Source organism: Microtus pennsylvanicus, chromosome 7 (assembly GCF_037038515.1).
Source record: "Microtus pennsylvanicus isolate mMicPen1 chromosome 7, mMicPen1.hap1, whole genome shotgun sequence".
NCBI classification, from domain to species: Eukaryota; Metazoa; Chordata; class Mammalia; order Rodentia; family Cricetidae; genus Microtus; species Microtus pennsylvanicus.
In genome coordinates this window covers 20,944,127-20,965,975 of record NC_134585.1, presented here as the reverse complement: position 1 = coordinate 20,965,975, position 21,849 = coordinate 20,944,127, and the positions used below count along the sequence as shown (strand labels likewise).

The 21,849-nt window shown below is 46.6% G+C and overlaps 1 protein-coding gene across 1 annotated transcript; it reads left to right on the top strand.

Moving 5' to 3' along the window:
- Positions 1-20,644: 20,644 nt before the first annotated feature.
- On the top strand, positions 20,645-21,079 carry Atoh7 (atonal bHLH transcription factor 7). Its single transcript, XM_075978856.1, has one exon. The coding sequence runs from the start codon at positions 20,645-20,647 to the stop codon at positions 21,077-21,079; it is 435 nt and encodes a 144-aa protein (XP_075834971.1).
- Positions 21,080-21,849: the final 770 nt, after the last annotated feature.

Below are 21,849 nucleotides of genomic sequence, written 5' to 3'. Positions count from 1 at the left end.
GACTGAGAACTGTTAGGGAGGTTGGCCTATGATTGGTGGGGTGTTTGGGTTTGTGTGGGCTGTGAGGGTAGCAAAATGGAACAGTTCATTTTGGGGGACAATGTAAAGGAATTTCAGTGTAGCTAAAAAACACACAAAAAAACATAGCAAAAAAAACCCAATGATTTTGGGGCTAGCAAGACGGCTGAGTGAATGAAGCGCTTGTCATCAAGGTTGACAATCTGAATTTGACTTCTGGGACCCAGAAATAGAAAGAGAACACACTCTGCATGTTTTCCTCTGACTCACATACACATAGGTGCTGTAGCGTGCAGACACCTACACATAGACATGCATATACAAAATAAGCAAATAAATGTAATAAAAATAATCTTCTCCATCTTTTTGTGAGGCAAAACTCAGAAAATGAATAAAAGAATGAAAATGAATAAATGAATGCCTGGCAAGCATTATGGTCAAGTTTGGGTCCCTGTAATCCACGTGAAAGATGGATGCAGTGAAGAGCTGCTGTACTCCCAATATACCTCAGTTAGGATGGGCGAATCCACCCCTACCCTTATCCTTCCATCCCCACTGTCTCCTCCACCTACCTAGAAACTCACAGGCCAACTGTGCATATATATACAGCACAGTGACAAACACTTAGAGAGACTCGGCCTCAAGCAAGGTAGGAAGTGAGGACTAGGAGTACGGGGATTTGCTACCATCCTGCCAGGCACCACAGCACACACCTGTAAAGCTGGCACTAGTGGGGGGAAGGCAGGAGGATCAGAATTTCAAGGCCAGCAGCAGCTATCTCTCTAGCCAATGAATTTGAAGCCGGCATGAGTTCTCTGAGATCCTGCTTCAAAAACCCAAAACTACAGCAAACCTGTTAGACTCTATAGAAAGGACTTGGGAACCCCAGCAATTGTAAGTTGGGTTCCCTGAGCAGGGGTCCTCCATCAGCATCAGGACCATATGGGAACTTGCTAGAAAAGCAAAATCACCAGCCCTCTTCTGGACCACCTGGGTCTGGAGCTCTGGGGACTAGGGCTGGTACTTTGAGCTTTAACAATCAATCCCTCCAGGCGATGGGTTAGTGTGAGACCTGCCCTGGACTCGGGCTTCCAGATGTGGCGGCCCTTTCCTTTACTCTCTGGACAATCGCCTAAGAGGCTTGATGGCATTTAAAGGCGACAACTCAGAAGCTCCCCGTCTGTACCAATGCACTTGCTGCTTAACAGTGCACATTTGCACGGGTTGGCTTTGTGTGAGCGTCCGGCCCTGTCCGGCAGAGAAAAATTAGCTGTGCTCAGGTGGGAGCTGTTCCTAATGTGCTAGTAGCAAACAGATTAGTTAATCAGCCATGATTTATTCATGACGAATTAATTATGCCTGGTTGTGCACTTCTGATAGCTAAATGGAGCTGTAAAGGCGTTATTTTATTAATTGTCCTGGTGCTAATTGCAGACACAGAAGGATCACTAATTAAGCATGCAAGCTGTATGCACGACAAGTTGGGTTGCTGAGGCCACAAAAAACAAACAAAACAACTCACCATTTTTTTTTAAAAGGGGTAACCAAAACAAACTTTATTTTGTGCAACATTGAAGAGTTCTCTTGGCTTTATTAATTAATCACAGGATTGCCTTTCAGCAGGAATTGGCTCCATACATCAACGTACAGTGCTCTCTGGTTAGTCCTTGTTAAGGGGAACACGTTGTTTGGTCACGTGCTACTGTCTGTTTATACTTCCTTCTGTTGGTGATGATTTCCCTGGTTTGCAGTTTGGGGCTTTGCATGAAATTGGCATGAACAGGGGGCTGGAGAGATGGCTCCAGTGGTTAAGAGCGTATCTGTGCAATCCTGAGAAATGGGATTTAGATCCCAGCAGTCATGTAACAGACTGGGGGGGGGTCCCAGAAATAACTGTAACTCCAGCTCTGAGGGGTCCAGCATGCCCTTCTGGCCTCTGCCTGCACGGGGATGTGCAACCCCACGTGTACACAGACACATAACTAAGTAAAAATCAATCTTGAAGAAGCCATACGCTTGTCTTTTCTAGACTCTCACACGCTTTACCGAGGAACTACCCCTTAGAATGGAATTACCGAACAGTGGCTTTAACATGTGTAATAGAGACACTGTCAAGTGGCTCCCTAAGGTAGGTGAAAGGGCTGGATATGTATGTAGCTCAGTTGTTGGAGGGCTGTAGCACGAATTCTAATTGGTGTTAATAATAAAAACCTGGAGTCAGATATCAGGGGGTAAGAGCTGAGGGATCAAAGAATCAGTGCAGCTAGCCACTAGAGAGACCTTTTACCTCTACCAAATCCTCAGACTGAAGGGGCGATCCCGTCTTTCTCAGTCCTCAAACTGCATCCTCAGACTGCAGTGAGTTCCTGTCCCCTCCCACCTCATATTCCTCTCTCCACCCAGCCATATCACTCCGGTCTCCACCTCCCTAATGCTGGGATTAAAGGCGTGTGACTCCCAAGTGCTGGGACCATCTTTGTGTGAGCTCTGTTTCTCTTTTAGACAGATTCTATCTCGTGTAGGCCAGGGTGGCCTTAAACTAACGGAGATCCCTCTGCCTCTGTCTTCAGAGTCCTGGGATTAAAGGTGTGAGCCACCTTTCCCTGTCCTCTAGTGGTCTATTTTAGCTCTATACTTTGATCTTCAGGGGAGCTTTACTTGTTAAAACACAAACAAAATATCACCACAGAGGACCTGCTTAGCATGCACAAAACCCTGTGTTACGTCCCCAGTACCACACTCAAAACTGATGTGGTACACCTCTGTTATCCCAGCCCTCAGGTAGCTAAGGCAGGAGGATCAGGAGTGCAAGCTCATCTTTGGTCACATTGTGGGGCAGTGTGGGGTGCGCAAGACCGTCTCCAAAAGTAATTGTAATAGTAAAATAAAGAGGACTCAGGAAGGAGCTCAGGGGCACAGCACTGATGTAGCTGTGTGAAGCCTTGAGTTCAATTCCTCGTAGGGAAAAATATATGAACTTGGGCTGCTGCGTGCCCATGCAAGGCGCGTACAAGGCACATGTGTGCACAAGCATGTGCACACACCACAGCATACGTGCATGATCAGAGATGTAGACAATGTGAAGAATTTCCTCGTCTTCTTGTAAACACTATTTATTCATCCATCTGTTTATTTATTTCTTTACCATCTACCTTGAAGGAATGTGTACACATATGGTGTGACAAGAGGGGAATTTTCGCTACCAGATTCTCCCCCCGCCCCAAATATAAATAACCAGTTCCTCTGGCTCTCCATTCTGGAAAGAACTGCTTGCCCACCCACTGAAGTGTAGTAATAGGGGGCGGCGGCGGGGCTATGTCCCCAAAACCCCAGCCGCCTGCCCTGCCCGGCTAGCTTTACCCCCGAAATAATTACACAGACACTGTATTCTTTTAAACACTGCTCTGGCCCATTTCTAATAATCTATGTAGCGCCCCTAGGTGCGCTTACCGGGAAGATTCTAGCCTAAGTCCATCCTGGGTCGGAGCTGGGGCATGGTGTGCGTCTTCCCTGGAGCAGGTAGCATGGCGTCTCTCCTACGTCTGCTCCGGAGAGCGGAGCTGTGGAGTCTGACCTCACTTCCTCTTCCTCCCAGCCTTCCCTTCTGTTTACTCCACCCACCTAAGGGTGGGCCTATCAAATGGGCCTAGCAGTTTCTTTATTGCTTAAACAATGAAATCAACAGATTGATATATGACACTCCCACATCACTTCCCCTTTTTCTGTTTAAACAAAAAAAGGAAGGCTTTAACCTTAACATAGCAAAATTACATATAACAAAACAGTTATCAAGTAAAAGTTACATCAGAAACATTTATACATATAACAAAATTGACCTTAAAATCCATACCAATGCAAATTATTCATACCTATATCATTTCCCCCTTTAAATGTAAAAGAACATTTATAAACTATATTTGGGAACATGGGCGCAGTTTTTTCTCTCCAAACTGCTTCCTGCTGAATGGGGGCATCGTTAATCAGATTATTTAGGGTGTAACCTGTGTGCCAGGTTTATCTCAGTTGGCAGTTGAGCAAAGCAATTTTCTGAAGATGTTCACAGCAACCCTTCAGGAGGACGTGGTCCATCATACCAAATCGGAATAGAAGAAATCCATAGAGTCTCATCCTCTGTGAAAACAAAAGAAGACTCTCTCCAAAGCATCATATCCTTAGACCCAAATTCTGAAATCGTAATACCCTTATATCCATTCTGGTTTAGCTTGGCAGCCCATGTAATGAAATGTCTCTCTGTACTTAGCTCCTTCACAGTCAAAAATTTTAAAGAAAACACAATAATACAAAGAATCCAGACTCTCTGTGAATTTTTCATCTTTACGCGGCTTATTTTTACTCTATCACTTTACTTTATTCTGTCTCTTTAAAGACTTTACCTTTTTTTTTTTAAACCATTAACTTTATTCTCTATATTCTTTTTCTTCTCTCTCCCAAGCCTACGTACATTCATCCAACAGTGTGACTCGTTTAGCGGTCTGAATCTGTCCTATTGTGAATCTGCAATTTTTTACTATTCAGGAGCACTTTTGATTTGCGCCTTTAAATCACTAGGCGCTTAAGAATCTCAGCTGTGACATTCCTAGGTTAACTTTTTGCTTTTTGAGCGTATATCTTTGACCTGGCTGTCTTTGAACTCTCAGAGATCCGCCCGTCTCTGCCTCCCAGGCATTGGGATTAAAGGTGTTTGCAACTACACCTTGAACTCACAGAGATCTGTTCACTAGGCACTGGGATTAAAGGCGTGTGCTACCACACCTTGAAGTCACAGAGGTCTATCTCCCTCTGCCTCCCAAGCGTTGGGATTAAAGGTGTGTACACACAACAACTCTCTTCCTTTTTTTTGTTTTTTGCTTTAAGAACTTCAACTTTCAGCTTGCATATATTTTTAACACACAGTAAACCATTTAGAATTTTGCTTTGTCTTTGACGCTCTCTTTACTGTATATCTCTCTTTTTCTGACCACAAGAGCCTTTAAATTACTGAGCAATATCAGTAGGACTAAAGGCGTGGCTTTGCCAGCTAGATCCAGTCCATTCCTTAGCTTTCCAGCCTCACGGCGGATATACAGGCTGCAGCCATGTTTACAGCCACACCTGGCGTTTCAAGGTCCTTGCCAGCCAGGGAGCTACAACAGACAATACTCAAGTCCTCTCTCGGTAGCCGGCCCTCCTGCCTCAAACAGTCAGAGTTTGCCCTGGCAGGATGGCCCAGAAAGCCGGCATTTTTAAATGGCACAGCTTTTTTCCTGCTACGGCTGAAAACCAAAAAGCATGTGTTCAGCTTTTCGTCAACACCATTTAAGTGTTTCGTGGCAGGACCTCTTAATGAGCTGCAGGCTTTGCAGCTAAAGCTGAGTCAGGAAGCCTCTTGGGGCTACCAGGTAGGAGCGGCACTCAGCACTTTAATTCTGAGACTGAGCGTGTAGCACAGAAATTCTTTTCATCCAAGTTACATCCAAATCTGACACGCAGAGCACTGTGCAGTCTGAAAACACGTCTCTGTATGGCGGCAGGAATCCGCCATGCTCTTCCGCCTGCCTAAGCCTGATTCTGCCTTCTGCCCAGGAGCAGGCAGGGAGCTCTGAGTCATCGTCAAGGTCTCAGAGCACTCTCCTTCCGATCCCAAGCGGAAACACAAACATAAAGCCAGAGTTTGCACTGGCGGCAAAGCCCCAGGAAGCCACACTTTAAAATGACACAGCGTTTTTTCTGCTGCTGTTGCCGAATCAGGAAATCTCTCTACAGCACGCCACCAACAAACAGCAAAAATCTGTGTTAAACGCTCTCTCCCTTATTTTTAAGCCTTCTCAGGTTTTTTAAGTGGATTTAGTTAGCCACACGTCTGGGCGTCATTTGTAGTAATATGGAGCGGCAGCGGGGCTATGTCCCCAAAACCCCAGCCGCCTGCCCTGCCCGGCTAGCTTTACCCCCGAAATAATTACACAGACACTGTATTCTTTTAAACACTGCTCTGGCCCATTTCTAATAATCTATGTAGCGCCCCTAGGTGCGCTTACCGGGAAGATTCTAGCCTAAGTCCATCCTGGGTCGGAGCTGGGGCATGGTGTGCGTCTTCCCTGGAGCAGGTAGCATGGCGTCTCTCCTACGTCTGCTCCGGAGAGCGGAGCTGTGGAGTCTGACCTCACTTCCTCTTCCTCCCAGCCTTCCCTTCTGTTTACTCCACCCACCTAAGGGTGGGCCTATCAAATGGGCCTAGCAGTTTCTTCATTGCTTAAACAATGAAATCAACAGATTGATATATGACACTCCCACATCACTTCCCCTTTTTCTGTTTAAACAAAAAAAGGAAGGCTTTAACCTTAACATAGCAAAATTACATATAACAAAACAGTTATCAAGTAAAAGTTACATCAGAAACATTTATACATATAACAAAATTGACCTTAAAATCCATACCAATGCAAATTATTCATACCTATATCATTTCCCCCTTTAAATGTAAAAGAACATTTATAAACTATATTTGGGAACATGGGCGCAGTTTTTTCTCTCCAAACTGCTTCCTGCTGAATGGGGGCATCGTTAATCAGATTATTTAGGGTGTAACCTGTGTGCCAGGTTTATCTCAGTTGGCAGTTGAGCAAAGCAATTTTCTGAAGATGTTCACAGCAACCCTTCAGGAGGACGTGGTCCATCATACCAAATCGGAATAGAAGAAATCCATAGAGTCTCATCCTCTGTGAAAACAAAAGAAGACTCTCTCCAAAGCATCATATCCTTAGACCCAAATTCTGAAATCGTAATACCCTTATATCCATTCTGGTTTAGCTTGGCAGCCCATGTAATGAAATGTCTCTCTGTACTTAGCTCCTTCACAGTCAAAAATTTTAAAGAAAACACAATAATACAAAGAATCCAGACTCTCTGTGAATTTTTCATCTTTACGCGGCTTATTTTTACTCTATCACTTTACTTTATTCTGTCTCTTTAAAGACTTTACCTTTTTTTTTTTAAACCATTAACTTTATTCTCTATATTCTTTTTCTTCTCTCTCCCAAGCCTACGTACATTCATCCAACAGTGTGACTCGTTTAGCGGTCTGAATCTGTCCTATTGTGAATCTGCAATTTTTTACTATTCAGGAGCACTTTTGATTTGCGCCTTTAAATCACTAGGCGCTTAAGAATCTCAGCTGTGACATTCCTAGGTTAACTTTTTGCTTTTTGAGCGTATATCTTTGACCTGGCTGTCTTTGAACTCTCAGAGATCCGCCCGTCTCTGCCTCCCAGGCATTGGGATTAAAGGTGTTTGCAACTACACCTTGAACTCACAGAGATCTGTTCACTAGGCACTGGGATTAAAGGCGTGTGCTACCACACCTTGAAGTCACAGAGGTCTATCTCCCTCTGCCTCCCAAGCGTTGGGATTAAAGGTGTGTACACACAACAACTCTCTTCCTTTTTTTTGTTTTTTGCTTTAAGAACTTCAACTTTCAGCTTGCATATATTTTTAACACACAGTAAACCATTTAGAATTTTGCTTTGTCTTTGACGCTCTCTTTACTGTATATCTCTCTTTTTCTGACCACAAGAGCCTTTAAATTACTGAGCAATATCAGTAGGACTAAAGGCGTGGCTTTGCCAGCTAGATCCAGTCCATTCCTTAGCTTTCCAGCCTCACGGCGGATATACAGGCTGCAGCCATGTTTACAGCCACACCTGGCGTTTCAAGGTCCTTGCCAGCCAGGGAGCTACAACAGACAATACTCAAGTCCTCTCTCGGTAGCCGGCCCTCCTGCCTCAAACAGTCAGAGTTTGCCCTGGCAGGATGGCCCAGAAAGCCGGCATTTTTAAATGGCACAGCTTTTTTCCTGCTACGGCTGAAAACCAAAAAGCATGTGTTCAGCTTTTCGTCAACACCATTTAAGTGTTTCGTGGCAGGACCTCTTAATGAGCTGCAGGCTTTGCAGCTAAAGCTGAGTCAGGAAGCCTCTTGGGGCTACCAGGTAGGAGCGGCACTCAGCACTTTAATTCTGAGACTGAGCGTGTAGCACAGAAATTCTTTTCATCCAAGTTACATCCAAATCTGACACGCAGAGCACTGTGCAGTCTGAAAACACGTCTCTGTATGGCGGCAGGAATCCGCCATGCTCTTCCGCCTGCCTAAGCCTGATTCTGCCTTCTGCCCAGGAGCAGGCAGGGAGCTCTGAGTCATCGTCAAGGTCTCAGAGCACTCTCCTTCCGATCCCAAGCGGAAACACAAACATAAAGCCAGAGTTTGCACTGGCGGCAAAGCCCCAGGAAGCCACACTTTAAAATGACACAGCGTTTTTTCTGCTGCTGTTGCCGAATCAGGAAATCTCTCTACAGCACGCCACCAACAAACAGCAAAAATCTGTGTTAAACGCTCTCTCCCTTATTTTTAAGCCTTCTCAGGTTTTTTAAGTGGATTTAGTTAGCCACACGTCTGGGCGTCATTTGTAGTAATATGGAGCGGCAGCGGGGCTATGTCCCCAAAACCCCAGCCGCCTGCCCTGCCCGGCTAGCTTTACCCCCGAAATAATTACACAGACACTGTATTCTTTTAAACACTGCTCTGGCCCATTTCTAATAATCTATGTAGCGCCCCTAGGTGCGCTTACCGGGAAGATTCTAGCCTAAGTCCATCCTGGGTCGGAGCTGGGGCATGGTGTGCGTCTTCCCTGGAGCAGGTAGCATGGCGTCTCTCCTACGTCTGCTCCGGAGAGCGGAGCTGTGGAGTCTGACCTCACTTCCTCTTCCTCCCAGCCTTCCCTTCTGTTTACTCCACCCACCTAAGGGTGGGCCTATCAAATGGGCCTAGCAGTTTCTTTATTGCTTAAACAATGAAATCAACAGATTGATATATGACACTCCCACATCACTGAAGTGCCGTCCTTGCCAGCAGCTGCCCCCCCCCACTCCCCCTGAGTCTCTGCCTACTCCGGTCCACCAGCCCATTTCCTCTCCTTGTGCATCAGCACGACGTGCAGTTACTGTAACTCTACAGCGCCTGTGCTGTGAGATATCATGAAAACACACAAATTAACTAGATAAACAAAATTAAAATAGATAACAGTAAAGGCTGGTGTGACAGCCCAACAGGGAAAGGCACCTCTACTGTGAGGTAGCTCAGGAGAGTTCAGTCTGCCGTGACGGCTCCTGGTAGAAGCTGTTCACACTTGAGTGTGAAAGCTCTTGAAAATCATGTTGGGAATTTGCTTTAGAGCGCACGGAACTTAGAGATCAGTGTGGGGGACGCGAAGATCGTAGCCATATTTTGTCATATTTTGTCATGGGTTAGTCTTCCCTTTGCGTGTCTTTTTTCACTCACCGTAGCAACATTTTACCACTTTTAGTATAAGAGTCTAATATAACTCTCGCTAGCTTTATTCCCAGGTTTATGACTTTGTTCAGGTTTATGGTTTATCTTTATTTTATTTTATTTTATTTTTTTATTTGAGACAGGCTCTCATGAGGTAGCCCTGGCTGTCCTGGAACCCACTCTGTAGACCAGGCTGGCCTCAAACTCACAGAGGTCAACATGGGCCTTGCCTCCCAAGTGCTGGGATTAAAGGCCTGTGCGAGACAGGTTTATGTTTTTTAAACGTTATAATGGACGTTATTTTAGCGAGGGATGTAGCTCCATTGTTACAGTGCTCAGTGTATGCAGGGTGTACAGTGCTGAGCTTATGCAGGGCGTTCAGAAAATCCAGGCACGACAGCTCAAGCCTGCACCCCAGCTCTGGAGAGGCAGAAGCAGAAGGAGCAGAGGCTCAAGGTTATCTTTGAGTATGTGAGTCCGAGGTCAGCTTGAGATACATGAGACCTCATCTCAAAAATCAAAGTAAATGAATCAACAAAACGACCGGTGAGCTAACTCGGCAGATAAAGGCGCTTGCCACCAAGCCTGGCCACCTAAGGTTAATCCCAAAGACCCACATGGTAGACGGACAGAACTGACTGCCACTTATTCTCTGACCTCCATGCCTGCTTTATGGCACCAGACCACAGAAACACAGGCTAGATAAATAATAAAAATCAGGTGTACTCATGAGGATTTGTGCAGGGGTATGTGCCCACGAGCACAGAAAGAAGTCTCCATAGCTCATAACTCTGGTATCCTTCGAGGCCACAACTAGCATCATGTGGACAGTGACGAGGTCTCCCGCTAGCTGAGCTCCTTCTATGAGAGCAGCAGCCTCTAAGTGACAGGTACTGAGCATGGTCAAACCCAGGGAAGCCGCTCCCTGGATGGCCAGTGCCTGCATGTGTGTATAAGGTGAGGGGTAATTAGAACAAGAGGGGCTCCTGTAGGCTTGCGTATTTGAATGCTGGGCTGGAGCTAGCGGAACTGTTTTGGAAAGGAGTAAAAGAATCGGCCTTGTTCGAAAAAGTGTGTCCCTGAGAGTGGACTTTGAGCCATCTTGATGGCCCCTTGTTTTGTTCTTATAGAAACAAAGATGCTTTAGAACCATTGTCACCAGACACATGGATCATCATCACAGAGGGTTGAGAAAACTCAGCCGGCTGAGCCAGGGACCAAAAAACATGTAAATGTCAACTTCCAAGGTCTTTGTGGGTTCCTACCCATGCTATACAGGGGAGATAGGCCACACGCTCTGTTTTGCAGCATGCACAGTTTGGAGGGCAACGGTGTTCCTTAGATCTCAGCCCTCTGGAATGGTGCCTAGGACTCACTGTGTCCTGATGCTGCTAAACACTCTGGGGAGGCCAGAGTGGCTGTGGCTAGGGATGCGTGGTCTGTGACTTTGGGTAGTAGCCAGTCGAGGTTATTGCAATACCGCTGGGCCAGGTTATTTTAAGGTACAGTAGACAGTTTGTGAATTTCACCAGCCAACTGGAGGCTCTCCCCAGCTAAAGTCATGATTTCAGCATAAAAGAAGGGCTAAGTTAAAAGCCAGCACCTGTTCTTCTAAACTTGCTTTTCTGCAGGTACCGGCCCCAGAGGGTCGGCAGATGGTTCTGTGTTTTGAAGCCTGACCTCAGCAGCCCTTCATCAATCTTGAGCTGGTTGACTCTCTCAGGCTTCCCAGGGTACTCGAGATATCTTTGATGTAGTTACTACCTGAAGACCAATTAATTAGCCTACACTGATTCTGTTCCTTTTTCCTAACAAAGCTAGGAAGCCCTGGCTCAGCCTGCCTGGGGCAGCTTTATGCAAACTCATTAATTACTGTCACACAAGACTTGGGCACTCCTAGAAGACGGAGGAGAAAGCATCCTTTGCACCTTGGAGAACAGGTGACCTCCAAGGCCTGCAGCTAGTGCTCCTGTGCCGAAGGCTATGCCGTAGGGCTCCCCATATGTAAAAACGTCCATCCAAAGCATTGGACCTACCAGCCATGCTTCCCATCCCATCCCACCATGGCTGCTGGGTTCTCAGGAGGGACTAGCTACCTAGCACTCTTTAAATGGTTTTCCTTTTAGATTTACTTTATATGCACGAGTGTGTACCACATGAGTGCCTGGGAGTTACAGATGGCTGTGAGTCACCGTGGGTAGTCAGACTTGAACCCAGGTTCTCTGAGCGCAAGAGCAACGAGCATTCAACCACGGAGCCCTCTCTGCAGCAGCTAACTCTTGGTTTGTTAAAAGTAGGAGCTTCACTTACTTTGTGTTTGGAGTCAAAAGGATTGCACTGCTTTTTTCTTTCTTTACATTTATTTATGTATTTGTGTGCCCGTGTGTGTGTGCAGATGCGTGCGCGCTTACATACATACCACCACACACACATGGAAGAGGTTGGGGACAACCTCCAGGAGCTGGCTCTCTCTTTCCATCAGGCGGGTCCTGGGAAGACTTGGTGGCAGGGTGATGGGCACCTTTATCCACAGACTCGTCTTGCGGGCTGTGCTACTCTTCCGTGACAGAAGTGATCGATTGGCTGACTTTTCTGGAAGAATGGTGTGGGACACTCACTATGTCACCCACATGACAGCTCACAACTGTCTGTAACTCCAGTTCCAGGGCACTTGACATCCTCACACAGACATGCATGCAAGTAAAACATCAATGCATATAAAAGAAAAACAAATAAAGAAATAAATCATTACAAATTTTTTAAATTGATTTTTCTTGAGCTCTACATTTTTCTCTGCTCCTCTCCTTGCCTCTTCCCCCACTCCCCCTTCAACTCTCCCCCAAGGTCCCCATGCTCCTAATTTACTCAGGAGATCTTGTCTTTTTCTCAGAAAAATTTTAAAGTTTACTTTTGGTACCACGGCAGATGCGCTCTTGGTAGTGTATGCTTCACTTTTTAATTTTGTTTCAAACATGCTCCCCCCCTCCCAGCCCCATGTCCATCACACACTTTCAACGGTTATCAACCCACAGCCAACTTTGATGCCCAAAGTGAAAAGTTATGTCTCTTTGCGGGGGCTCGCCGGGATCACCCTGCAAACCCTAGTGCCTGCGTGGTGTTCGCCTGGCTGTCTCGCCCACTCCACTCTTGAGGACAGAAGCTTGAGAATACTTCAGTGGCGCGCTCTATTTTGCTTGATGGGAGAAATTCAAGGCGTCCTGGTGGCCAGCAAGACAAAAGCGCAGCTGTGCCGGGCTGCCGCCAAACTAGGGCATCTCTGGAGACTGCCTTCGAGTTCCTCTCAAATTCTGGGAGAGTTTTAATCGCGTCACCAGCCGGCCTCACTCAAACGTCTCCGGAACAATTGTGGGCGCTGGGCTGTGGTGGGGAAAGAGTGACAGCCTGGATTTGCATAAGCATGTATCCTAATTAGAATGTCAAAAGTTGGTGGCACAGGAGCGTCGCGGTGCTCTGACTTCCCGATCATTTTAATTTCCTTCCATTTCCCGTCAATACAACTGTCTCCCGCCTATATCAGGCCTTCTTTCTTTCCAAAGACAAAACAGGGGCCACTGGTAACTCGAGGGGCTGAACTCCGAGCAATTCCTCTGCAACTTTGTTTCTCTGTAAACTGGTAGCAACACAAATATCCAGATTCACAGTTGCTATCAGAAGCGAATACCCTGCTCTGAATTTACAAGTTCACTCTGCCCAGAGCAGGCCAGAGGTGGGGAGCATCGGATCATCTTTAGGTTGTTTGTCCCATGTGGAAAAAAAAAAAGTAGCATCTTGGAATAGTCGCTGTGATTTTAATATCTGGCAGGAATAATTGTTCAGATATACTCATCAGTGCATAGTGTCTTAAACTGTGTTGAGTGTCTATGGCTATAATAAGATTTGGAGTACAAAGGAGCTGAGAAGAAACAGAACTCTGGGTCTCAGGCGTAGAACCGCCCTGACCTATTTGAGATGTCTTAAGCACGCATCAGTGATTCCCGAGTCTGCTTTCTGGGGTCCCAGTTTAATCAGGCATTCTCTATTTTTCCGCCCTCATTCCCTCTCTGCAGAAGGAGGCCACCTTGTTAATGAGTTGAGGGTGGGAGCGTCCCTAATCTCCTGGGGATGGCTTCAGGCCCCAGAGTTAGATAAGAGGGTGATTCCAGCACCGAGGGACGTGGCTGGCCTCTCTCCTGCAACATATGGGAAACCTGCCAGGACTCAAGTTCCAGCAGCTACCATTAGCGGAGAGGCCTTCCCTGCTGGGAACACGCCCTGCAAAGTCAAGAGCTGACAGCATTGCCAGGAGAGGCCAAGGCGGTTCTTAGACTAGATAGCATCTGGCAAGCTATGCCAATTGTAAATCAATGGCCCTCCTGGGTGGGTTAATTTTATGGTTATTTGCACAAACTTACTTCTCCTAATGGGCAGGGAGGACCTCAGAGCATCTTCTCATTGTTCTGGTGGGGTGTGATATGTTGGTAGTCCATAGACTAGCTAAAGTTGAGTCTGTTTCTTAGGGGTTAGTGCTGGAGCCTGGCTGTAAGGCTAAAGAGGATCGATGGGCTTGCTGGCCACTACACAAGTTCCAGGTTCAGTTTGAGACCTTGTCTCAAAAGAATAAGGCAGAGTTTGACAGAGCAGGACGCTCACATGTCTTCCTCTGGCCTCCGTAGCGTGCATACAGGCTCACACACCCGCACACATACATGTGCGGATACCACACATATACTCCCATACACATACACACTAATGCAAAATAAAATAAAAGTCCCTGAGACACTGAGAGGATGAAGCAGGGCAATTTATTGAAAGGGCCTGGCCGGGCAGTGGTGGCACATGCCTTTTATCCCAGCAATCGGGAGGTAGAGGCAGGCGGATCTCTGTGAGTTCGAGGTTTGAGGCTAACCTGGTCCTACAAGAGGTAGTTCCAGGACAGCCAGGGCTATGCAGAGAAACCCTGTCCCAAAAATCAAAAAAAAAAAAAAAATCAAAATATAACAAAAGAAAGAAAGTGCTTAACATAGTGTCTGGATTATCCATGAAGTTTTAAATAAATCTCTATTAGAAATAACAAATGCCGGGCAGTGGTGGCACATACCTTTAATACCAGCACTCATGAGGCAGAAGCAAGGGGATCTCTATGAATTCGAGGCCAGCCTGGTCTGCAGAGTGAGTTCCAGGAGAGCCAGGGCTACACATAGAAACCCTGTCTCGATATACTAACTAACTAACTAAATAAATAAAATTTAAAAACCCAGCAAGGGCTGGGGCAAGAGCTGTGCTGCTAGGGTTCTTGCCCAGTAGTCTGCATGACCTAGAGAATGACCTGTGATGGCTGCACATGTGAGCACTCATTCACATGGGCAAGTTTATGTGCAATCAAAAGTAAAAGAAGAAATAGCAAGTAGCAGGCAGATAGAGAAGGTTGGAGTAGCCTGAGAGAAAGCGAGCGCATAAAGGTGACATCATCAAACTGGGGGTTTACAACGTCCAAAACCTCAGAAACTCACACACCCGGAACACGGAACACGCAGGAGGTGAAAGAAAGGAAGATCAGAATTCAAGGTCATCCTTGGCCACAGCGAGCTTGAGGCCAGCCTCAGATACACGAGCTCAGTTTCAACCCCCCCCCCCATCTATATTTGAAAAGGGCAGACAAGTTTAAATATACAGGGACGGAAGACTTGAGTTAGCAGCACTGTTTTTTTTAAATATTAAACTTTAACATTCATCAAGCTGGCTCAGTGAGTTAAAGCACTTGACACTAAGCCTGGTGACCTGAGTTTTATCCCCTGGTTCTACACGGTGGAGGGGAAAAATCCACTCTGGAGTTCTGTCTCCTGACCTCCACAGGTGCACCATGGCCTGTGCACCCAGACACATACAAATACATAAATGTAACTTTTAAAACTTGGATTTTGGGGACCAGGAAGATGGCTCAGCAGTTAATAGCACTGCCTGCTTTTGCAGAATACCAGGCACCTAATCTGGAGGCTCACAACCTTCCACAGCTCCAGTTCCAGGGGATCCGGTCATGCACACGGATACAGCCAAACACTCACACATATAAACATAGAAGTAAAATCTTCTTAAAATTGTTCAAAAATGGGCTGGAGAGATGGCTCAGTGGTTAAGAGCATTGCCTGCTCTTCCAAAGGTCCTGAGTTCAATTCCCAGCAACCACATGGTGGCTCACAACCATCTGTAATGATGTCTGGTGCCCTCTTCTAGCCTGCAGACATACAGACAGAATATTGTATACATAGTAAATAAATAAATAAATAAATAAAACAGAAAGTCTTTAAAAAAAATTGTTCAAAAACATCAGAATCTAGCATTATTAACTTCCTCATTTACCTTTCTTGCTTTTTTTCGTTTTAAACCAGAGAAACGAAGCCCCAACTGTCTTGCTACAATTGATTCACCTTGACACAAATTGGCTAATGTTTTGAAAGTGCTTCATGCCAACTGCTGGCTCTTTGTACTGGGTACAGCTATGGCAGTGACTTTGCCATGTGATGACGAGGTGTTAATGATGACGAGGTTGATCTCCTTAGCTGAACATCAGCTTCAATAAGAACTGCAGCCAACCGAGCACCCTGCGTGGGTGCCCTCCCCAGAGAACTGACGATACACATGGCCCACCAGAAGGAAGCGATGACACCAATTCTAGATTATTCAGTTCTGTTTCTTGTGCCCAGAATAATCCCTGGCACATAGCAAGTCGATAAATCACCCCTGAGTGCACAGCCGTGTGAAACAAGAAGGCTGGTGTGTCGTTGTCAGTGACTACAGGAGGGAGACACTCAGACATCTCCTAATGGATTCCACTTAGCCTTATGATACAGTATCATATTGTTTTAACTTCTCCTTATTGGAGAGGGCGGAGGAATGGCCAGGGAAAAGCCACACCGGATGGTGAGGATGAACTTCTAGAAGAAGCCCAACTTCAAACTCCAGACACCAGAGTGTCTAGACATTTAGAATAACTTCAGCCAAGGTGCTTAAACTGCTGATGAAACAAAGAAACAACAGTAACAAGGTGAACAGACACCCCCTCCCACAACCTGGGAACGGATATCAGTGGCTGGCCGGGGCCAGTGTAGCCTGGGCTTTTAGTGTGGTCTGGCTGACTCAGGAGCAACCTAGACGGTAATGAGAGCATCCTTTGGGGCAGGCGGCCACCTGCTCACTGGAAAACAGCGGATGTCATGCTTTCGGAGCAGGAACAAAGGCAGCAAGTTTTTGCCCGTGGCTTTTGGAGGACACAGTTTCCCCCTAAGAGGTTGTTAGCAGAAGGAAAAAGAATTGGGTTGCTATGAGAACAGGGACCACTCTCTGGTCTCTTGTTTTCTCGCTTCTTTTTATTCACTCAACCTTTTCCATTTATTTATTTACTGTTGTTTTTGGTTATGTTAATATTAGTTAATTTATTTATGTGTGCATGTGTGTGGAGGTCAGAGGGCAGCCTTCAGGAGTGATCGTCTTCCATCATGTGGCTCCAACTCATCAAGCTTGGTAGCAAGTATTTTACCTGTCGAGCCTTCTCACTGGCTTTGTGTGTGTGTGTGTGTGTGTGTGTGTGTGTGTATGAAACAGGATCAACCAACTAGGTAGCCCAGGGTATCCTCAAGCTCAGGACTCCTCCTGGTTCAGCCACCCCAGTGCTGGAATTGCAGAATGGCACAGCATGTCCAGCTTCCAGTGATGTTTCTTAAGCATCTACTTTGTCCTAGACATATGTCTAGGTGCTGAGAAAGTAGTTCAGAGCCACACAGAGGAAGTTCCTGAATCACAGGAGTTCCCAGACACAAAAGGGAGGAAACAGAACATCAGAAAGAGCCAGCCAGGCATCTGGGGACATCACATTTGAAGCCGCAGCAGTAAGTATGAGGGACATCAAGCTGGAGGCAAGCTTTGGCCGGGGCAGGGAGGTGAGAAGCAAACTTTGGGGGCAGCAGTTAGAAGGCAGAAAGCTGTTGGAGATGAAGCTGTTTATGTCAGATAAGGATGAAGAAGGCAGCAGGTGGCTTGGTTTGGGAAAGCAGGGGACACGACATTTCCCTTCAGGAAATGAGTTGTATTAGGAAAGATGCCCTCAAGACCATGGGAGCTATGATAGGCTTTACGGAGGGAAAGCATGAGGAAAAAGTACAATATGTCAGAGACATAGATCCCTTTAAAACCTGGAGTAGTCAGCAGAGAGGCAGAGGCAGAGGCAGGTGGATCTCTGTGAATTCAAGGTCAGCCTGGTCACGGAGTGAGTTCCAGAACAAATAGGCAAGGCTACTGAGAGAAACCCTTGTCTCAGGAAACCAAATCAAATCCAACCAAACCAAGCCAAACAAAATAAAACAAAAAACATCAAAACAACACATACAAACAAAAACAAAAGCTGGGATAACACTTCATTTTGAAAAATAGCTTAAATAGTAAAAGACAGTCAGGCATGGTGGCGAAACCTTTAATCCCAGAACTCAGGGGGGCAGAGGCAGGCAGATCTCTGAGTTCAAGGCAGCCTGATCTACAAAGCAAGTTCCAGGGCAGCCAGGGAGGTTACACAGAAACTCTGTCTCGAAAAACAAACAAACAAACGAATAAGAGAGCCAACTGTTGTGGAGAGTGAGTCCAGAGGAGAGTCAGACAAAGGAACCTGTCTGGCTTTTCAGGGTGTGCTGGAAGTTTTACACCACGTGATTTAGTCTTGTCTGGAAGGAGCCTGGAGGGGTCAGGAAGTGGGAAGGATGGTAAATCAGCACAGCACAGCTTCACTCTCTGGGGAGATGGTTCCGTGCATGAGATCATGTATTGCACAAGTATTGAAGACCTGAGTTCAAATCCCAGCATCCACATGCTGTGACTGCATGTGTTTGCAGTCTCAGGGCTATTGTGGGCAAAGACAGGGGCACTGTCTGGGGCTTGCTGGCTGCCAGTCTAGTTCAAGGATCAGGGTGAGATCCAGCCCCCGAGGAGTAAGAGGAGTGCAGAGCTGGTGTTCAAGCTTATTCTCAGGGGCAATGTAAACTCTGCCTACTCTCTCCTCCTTCTGTGGCCCCGAAGACAAACCAAGGAATGATTCCCCCATGGTTCACTCTTCTCTCAGGGGTCTGTGCCGACTGTCCATCACGACTGCTCAGGTGTGGGATACCTGTTCTCTCAATGTCCTCCAGGACACATTTGGAAGGTGTTACTAGATGCCCATCAAGGCCCTTTATTTTAGCTAAATGGTGCAAACTTTGGATCATTTTCTTGTCACATGTAGTATGTGTGCCAGTGTTTCTTTTTCTTCTCTTTATTATATGCTTTTGAGTCTCTGGTGGGTGGGCCAAAACCTTACCTACCCTGGATACATGATTTGCAAAACCACATATCTTATTAATACCATGAACAATAATGGGCAGACGGTGCAAATGCACTGTTTTGCAGGGAGATAATCCACGGTGTATCCCAGAGGACTCTTCAGGGGAGAAGGGGGAGCTAAATGAATACGAGGAACAATAGCACTAACAAAGCAGATTTCCGTGAAAACCTTAAAAAGCATAATTGACATTTTGAAGACGGCTGTCCCCAACACGACTGTCAGGAATCAAGAGTGACAGAGCTGAGTGGTTCTGTGCAGAGGTCTGTGTCCAACATCTGTCACTCTAAAGATCATTAATGTTCAGTTGCATCCCATTGTCTTCAAGTTGTTCGACTTCATTTTGCTGTCAGTGCTTCAGCCGGGGATTAATAAACTATTTATGGATGGGAGGGCAGGGCTTGAAGTCAGGGTGATGATGGTATTGAGTTGTAGCTGAGGTGCTGGAGGGGAAATAAGTCCAAGTTAAAAGGCTCTTGATTTGTATGAGCTTGTAGATGATTTAATCGAACAAAAATATCTGAGAAGATTGCTGACATACTCATGTTTCAAAAGCAGAGAGAGCTTACGCGGCCCTTCCTGAGATATCCAGAAGGGACTGCTGGATTGAAACCATTTGGAGCCTGTTTCTTTGCCTCTTGATTCCTTTGAAACACAAGAAACAAGTTGGGATGAGAGAAAGAAAATTACAGGTTTCTCTGTAAATCTAGTAATTGTCAGTGGTGGACTCATGTTTTGTTACTGACGACATACTAGAATATTGAGCTCCATTAAGAATTATCTCTGAAACTCCCAAATGACGCAGATGGTTCCATTTTGCACATGAAGATACTTTATTGCATTTAAATGTTAAGTAATGAGGTGATTGCTTATCGTTTCAGTGTGTGCCCCACAAACATCAAGGAGCAAGGAAAGGGAGTAGAGACGCTGAATTAACCTGCCAAGGTCTTGGAACCTGGGAAACTCAGTCACATGATTAGAAAATAGTACATTAGAAAATAGATACATTCGTTATCTTTGACTATGCTACAAATGGTTTCATTGAAACCTATTTGCAGAGTCCCATTTCAGGCCTGTAAGACTATCAGGACTTCCCAATTTGTCTGAATTGATTTAGTCAGTTAAGTGAAAATGTGGATATTTTGCAATGTAAAATTGCCACTTCTCAACAAAGCAAAAGCTTGCTAGATTCAGATACACCTCACAATGTCAAAACCAACATCTTCACGCAAATGATTTCTACTTAAGCATTTAAAACTCCAGGCTTTATTTTTGATATGTAAGCTGCCCGCTGGTATGGGAAAAGACGGGCCACGCTCTCCCTCCACCCCCACCTTGTTATTCTATTGGGGACAGCCAGGCCAGGCCACTCCAGATGGTGTGTTAGTTAGCGTTGGACATAGCTTTGGAGAAACTTCAACAGACGAAGAAAGTAATGTCAGGATTTTGCTGTGGGTCGCCCTCCCTCCCCCCTGCAGTTCCCAGGGTAGGAAGGTGCTGAGATGGAAGCGGAGGGACGCCCGCCCACCTGCCACCACCTGTTCCCTCCTTGAGCCCTAGGCTATAAATTCTCCTTCCTCACCGCTTCATCCAGCGCTCTCCGACTTCTAGACATCTATTGGGAGGGGTCCGAGCGGTCTGCTAAGGTTTCATCACCCCGAAAAGCAGTCTCAGGCTATTCCAGAAAACTAGAAGGGCCTTCTCTCCCACCCTCAGAACCGCCCGCAGCAAACAGCAGGGAAGTTTCCTCCTTTTTCAACTTCATGTTGTTGGGGGGAAATGACATTTCCCTGAGCATCCCTTCCGACTGCATTTGAGCAAGGGAAGCGACATCAGCCCGAGCAGCACAGAAGCCAGGATCCCACACTGCCCACTGTACAGACTGCACGTGAGTCACTCCGTCTGTGACTTATTCTCTCCCGGGAGCCAAGTAGAGCGGCAGCGTGGATGAAGTCGGCCTGCAAACCCCATGGCTCTCCGGCGGGAGCGCGTGGAGCGCCTCCGTGCGCAGTTGCGGTCGAGCGCACCGGGCCCGGGCGACTGGAGAGCGCGGCGCGCAGGCGCCTGGCGGCTAACGCCCGCGAGCGGCGCCGCATGCAAGGGCTGAACACGGCGTTCGACCGACTGCGCAGGGTGGTGCCGCAGTGGGGCCAGGACAAGAAGCTGTCCAAGTACGAGACGCTGCAGATGGCGCTCAGCTACATCGTGGCGCTCACGCGCATCCTGGCCGAGGCCGAACGGGACTGGGTGGGGCTGCGCTGCGAGCCGCGGGGTCGAGAACACCCCTACCTCTCCTTCCCTGGTGCCAGGCTGCAGGAGCCGGAGCCATATGGCCAGAGGCTCTTCGGCTTCCAGCCCGAGCCCTTCCCCATGGCCAGCTAAACCATAGGGTTTTTAAAGGTGGCCTGCGAATCTTAGGGAGAGAAATCAGTCACCTTTCAGGTTAATTTCCTTCGCCTTTCAGACCCGCGGATGAAATCATTTTATTGCCCTCCTTCCTCCGCTTTTCTTGTGTTTTGTAGATATCATGAATGGACATTGTGAATGACTTTGGGCTGCTGTGAAAATAATGCCCTACCACTTTTAGCTTAAGATGGGGGGAGGGGTCTAGCTGAGTTGGTAGAGTGCTTGCCTAGCATGCACAAAGTCGTGGGTTCGTGCCCCAGCGCTGCTTAGGCAGAGGTTAGTGATCACGCCTGTAATCCTAGCATCATTCGGAAGGGGGAGGAATATATATGGAACCCTGTCTCAAAGAAAACTCCTTTATTGATTGGAATAGGATTGCATTAGACTCGTCCTGAGTCATCCGACAAATAGCTACCTTCTTAAACTTTGCAAGCGAAGTTATATTAGGTGTCTTGTGTATGTTCGGGGCAGCTACCTTGTGTAAACGCATTTATGCTCCATATATTGTGTGTGCATGCATCAGGTAGAGTCGGCTTCTTATTTTCAGGGGGGAGGGGCCTGGTAGAGTACTTGAACATGAGCGCTCCGTATTTTTTTAACTGTGTACACATTAAAATATAGATTTTGTAAAAACACAACTGCTGCGAGTGTGTTTTAAACTTACATGTTTACTAGATTTCTGGAAACACTCATGACCTGTTGGGGCGGGGGAGCGGATGCTGAGGGCTTCCCTGGTATAGACAGGG

Excerpts from the sequence above, each read along its gene's own strand:
- Atoh7 (XM_075978856.1), top strand. The coding sequence starts at position 20,645 with ATGAAGTCGGCCTGCAAACCCCATGGCTCTCCGGCGGGAGCGCGTGGA.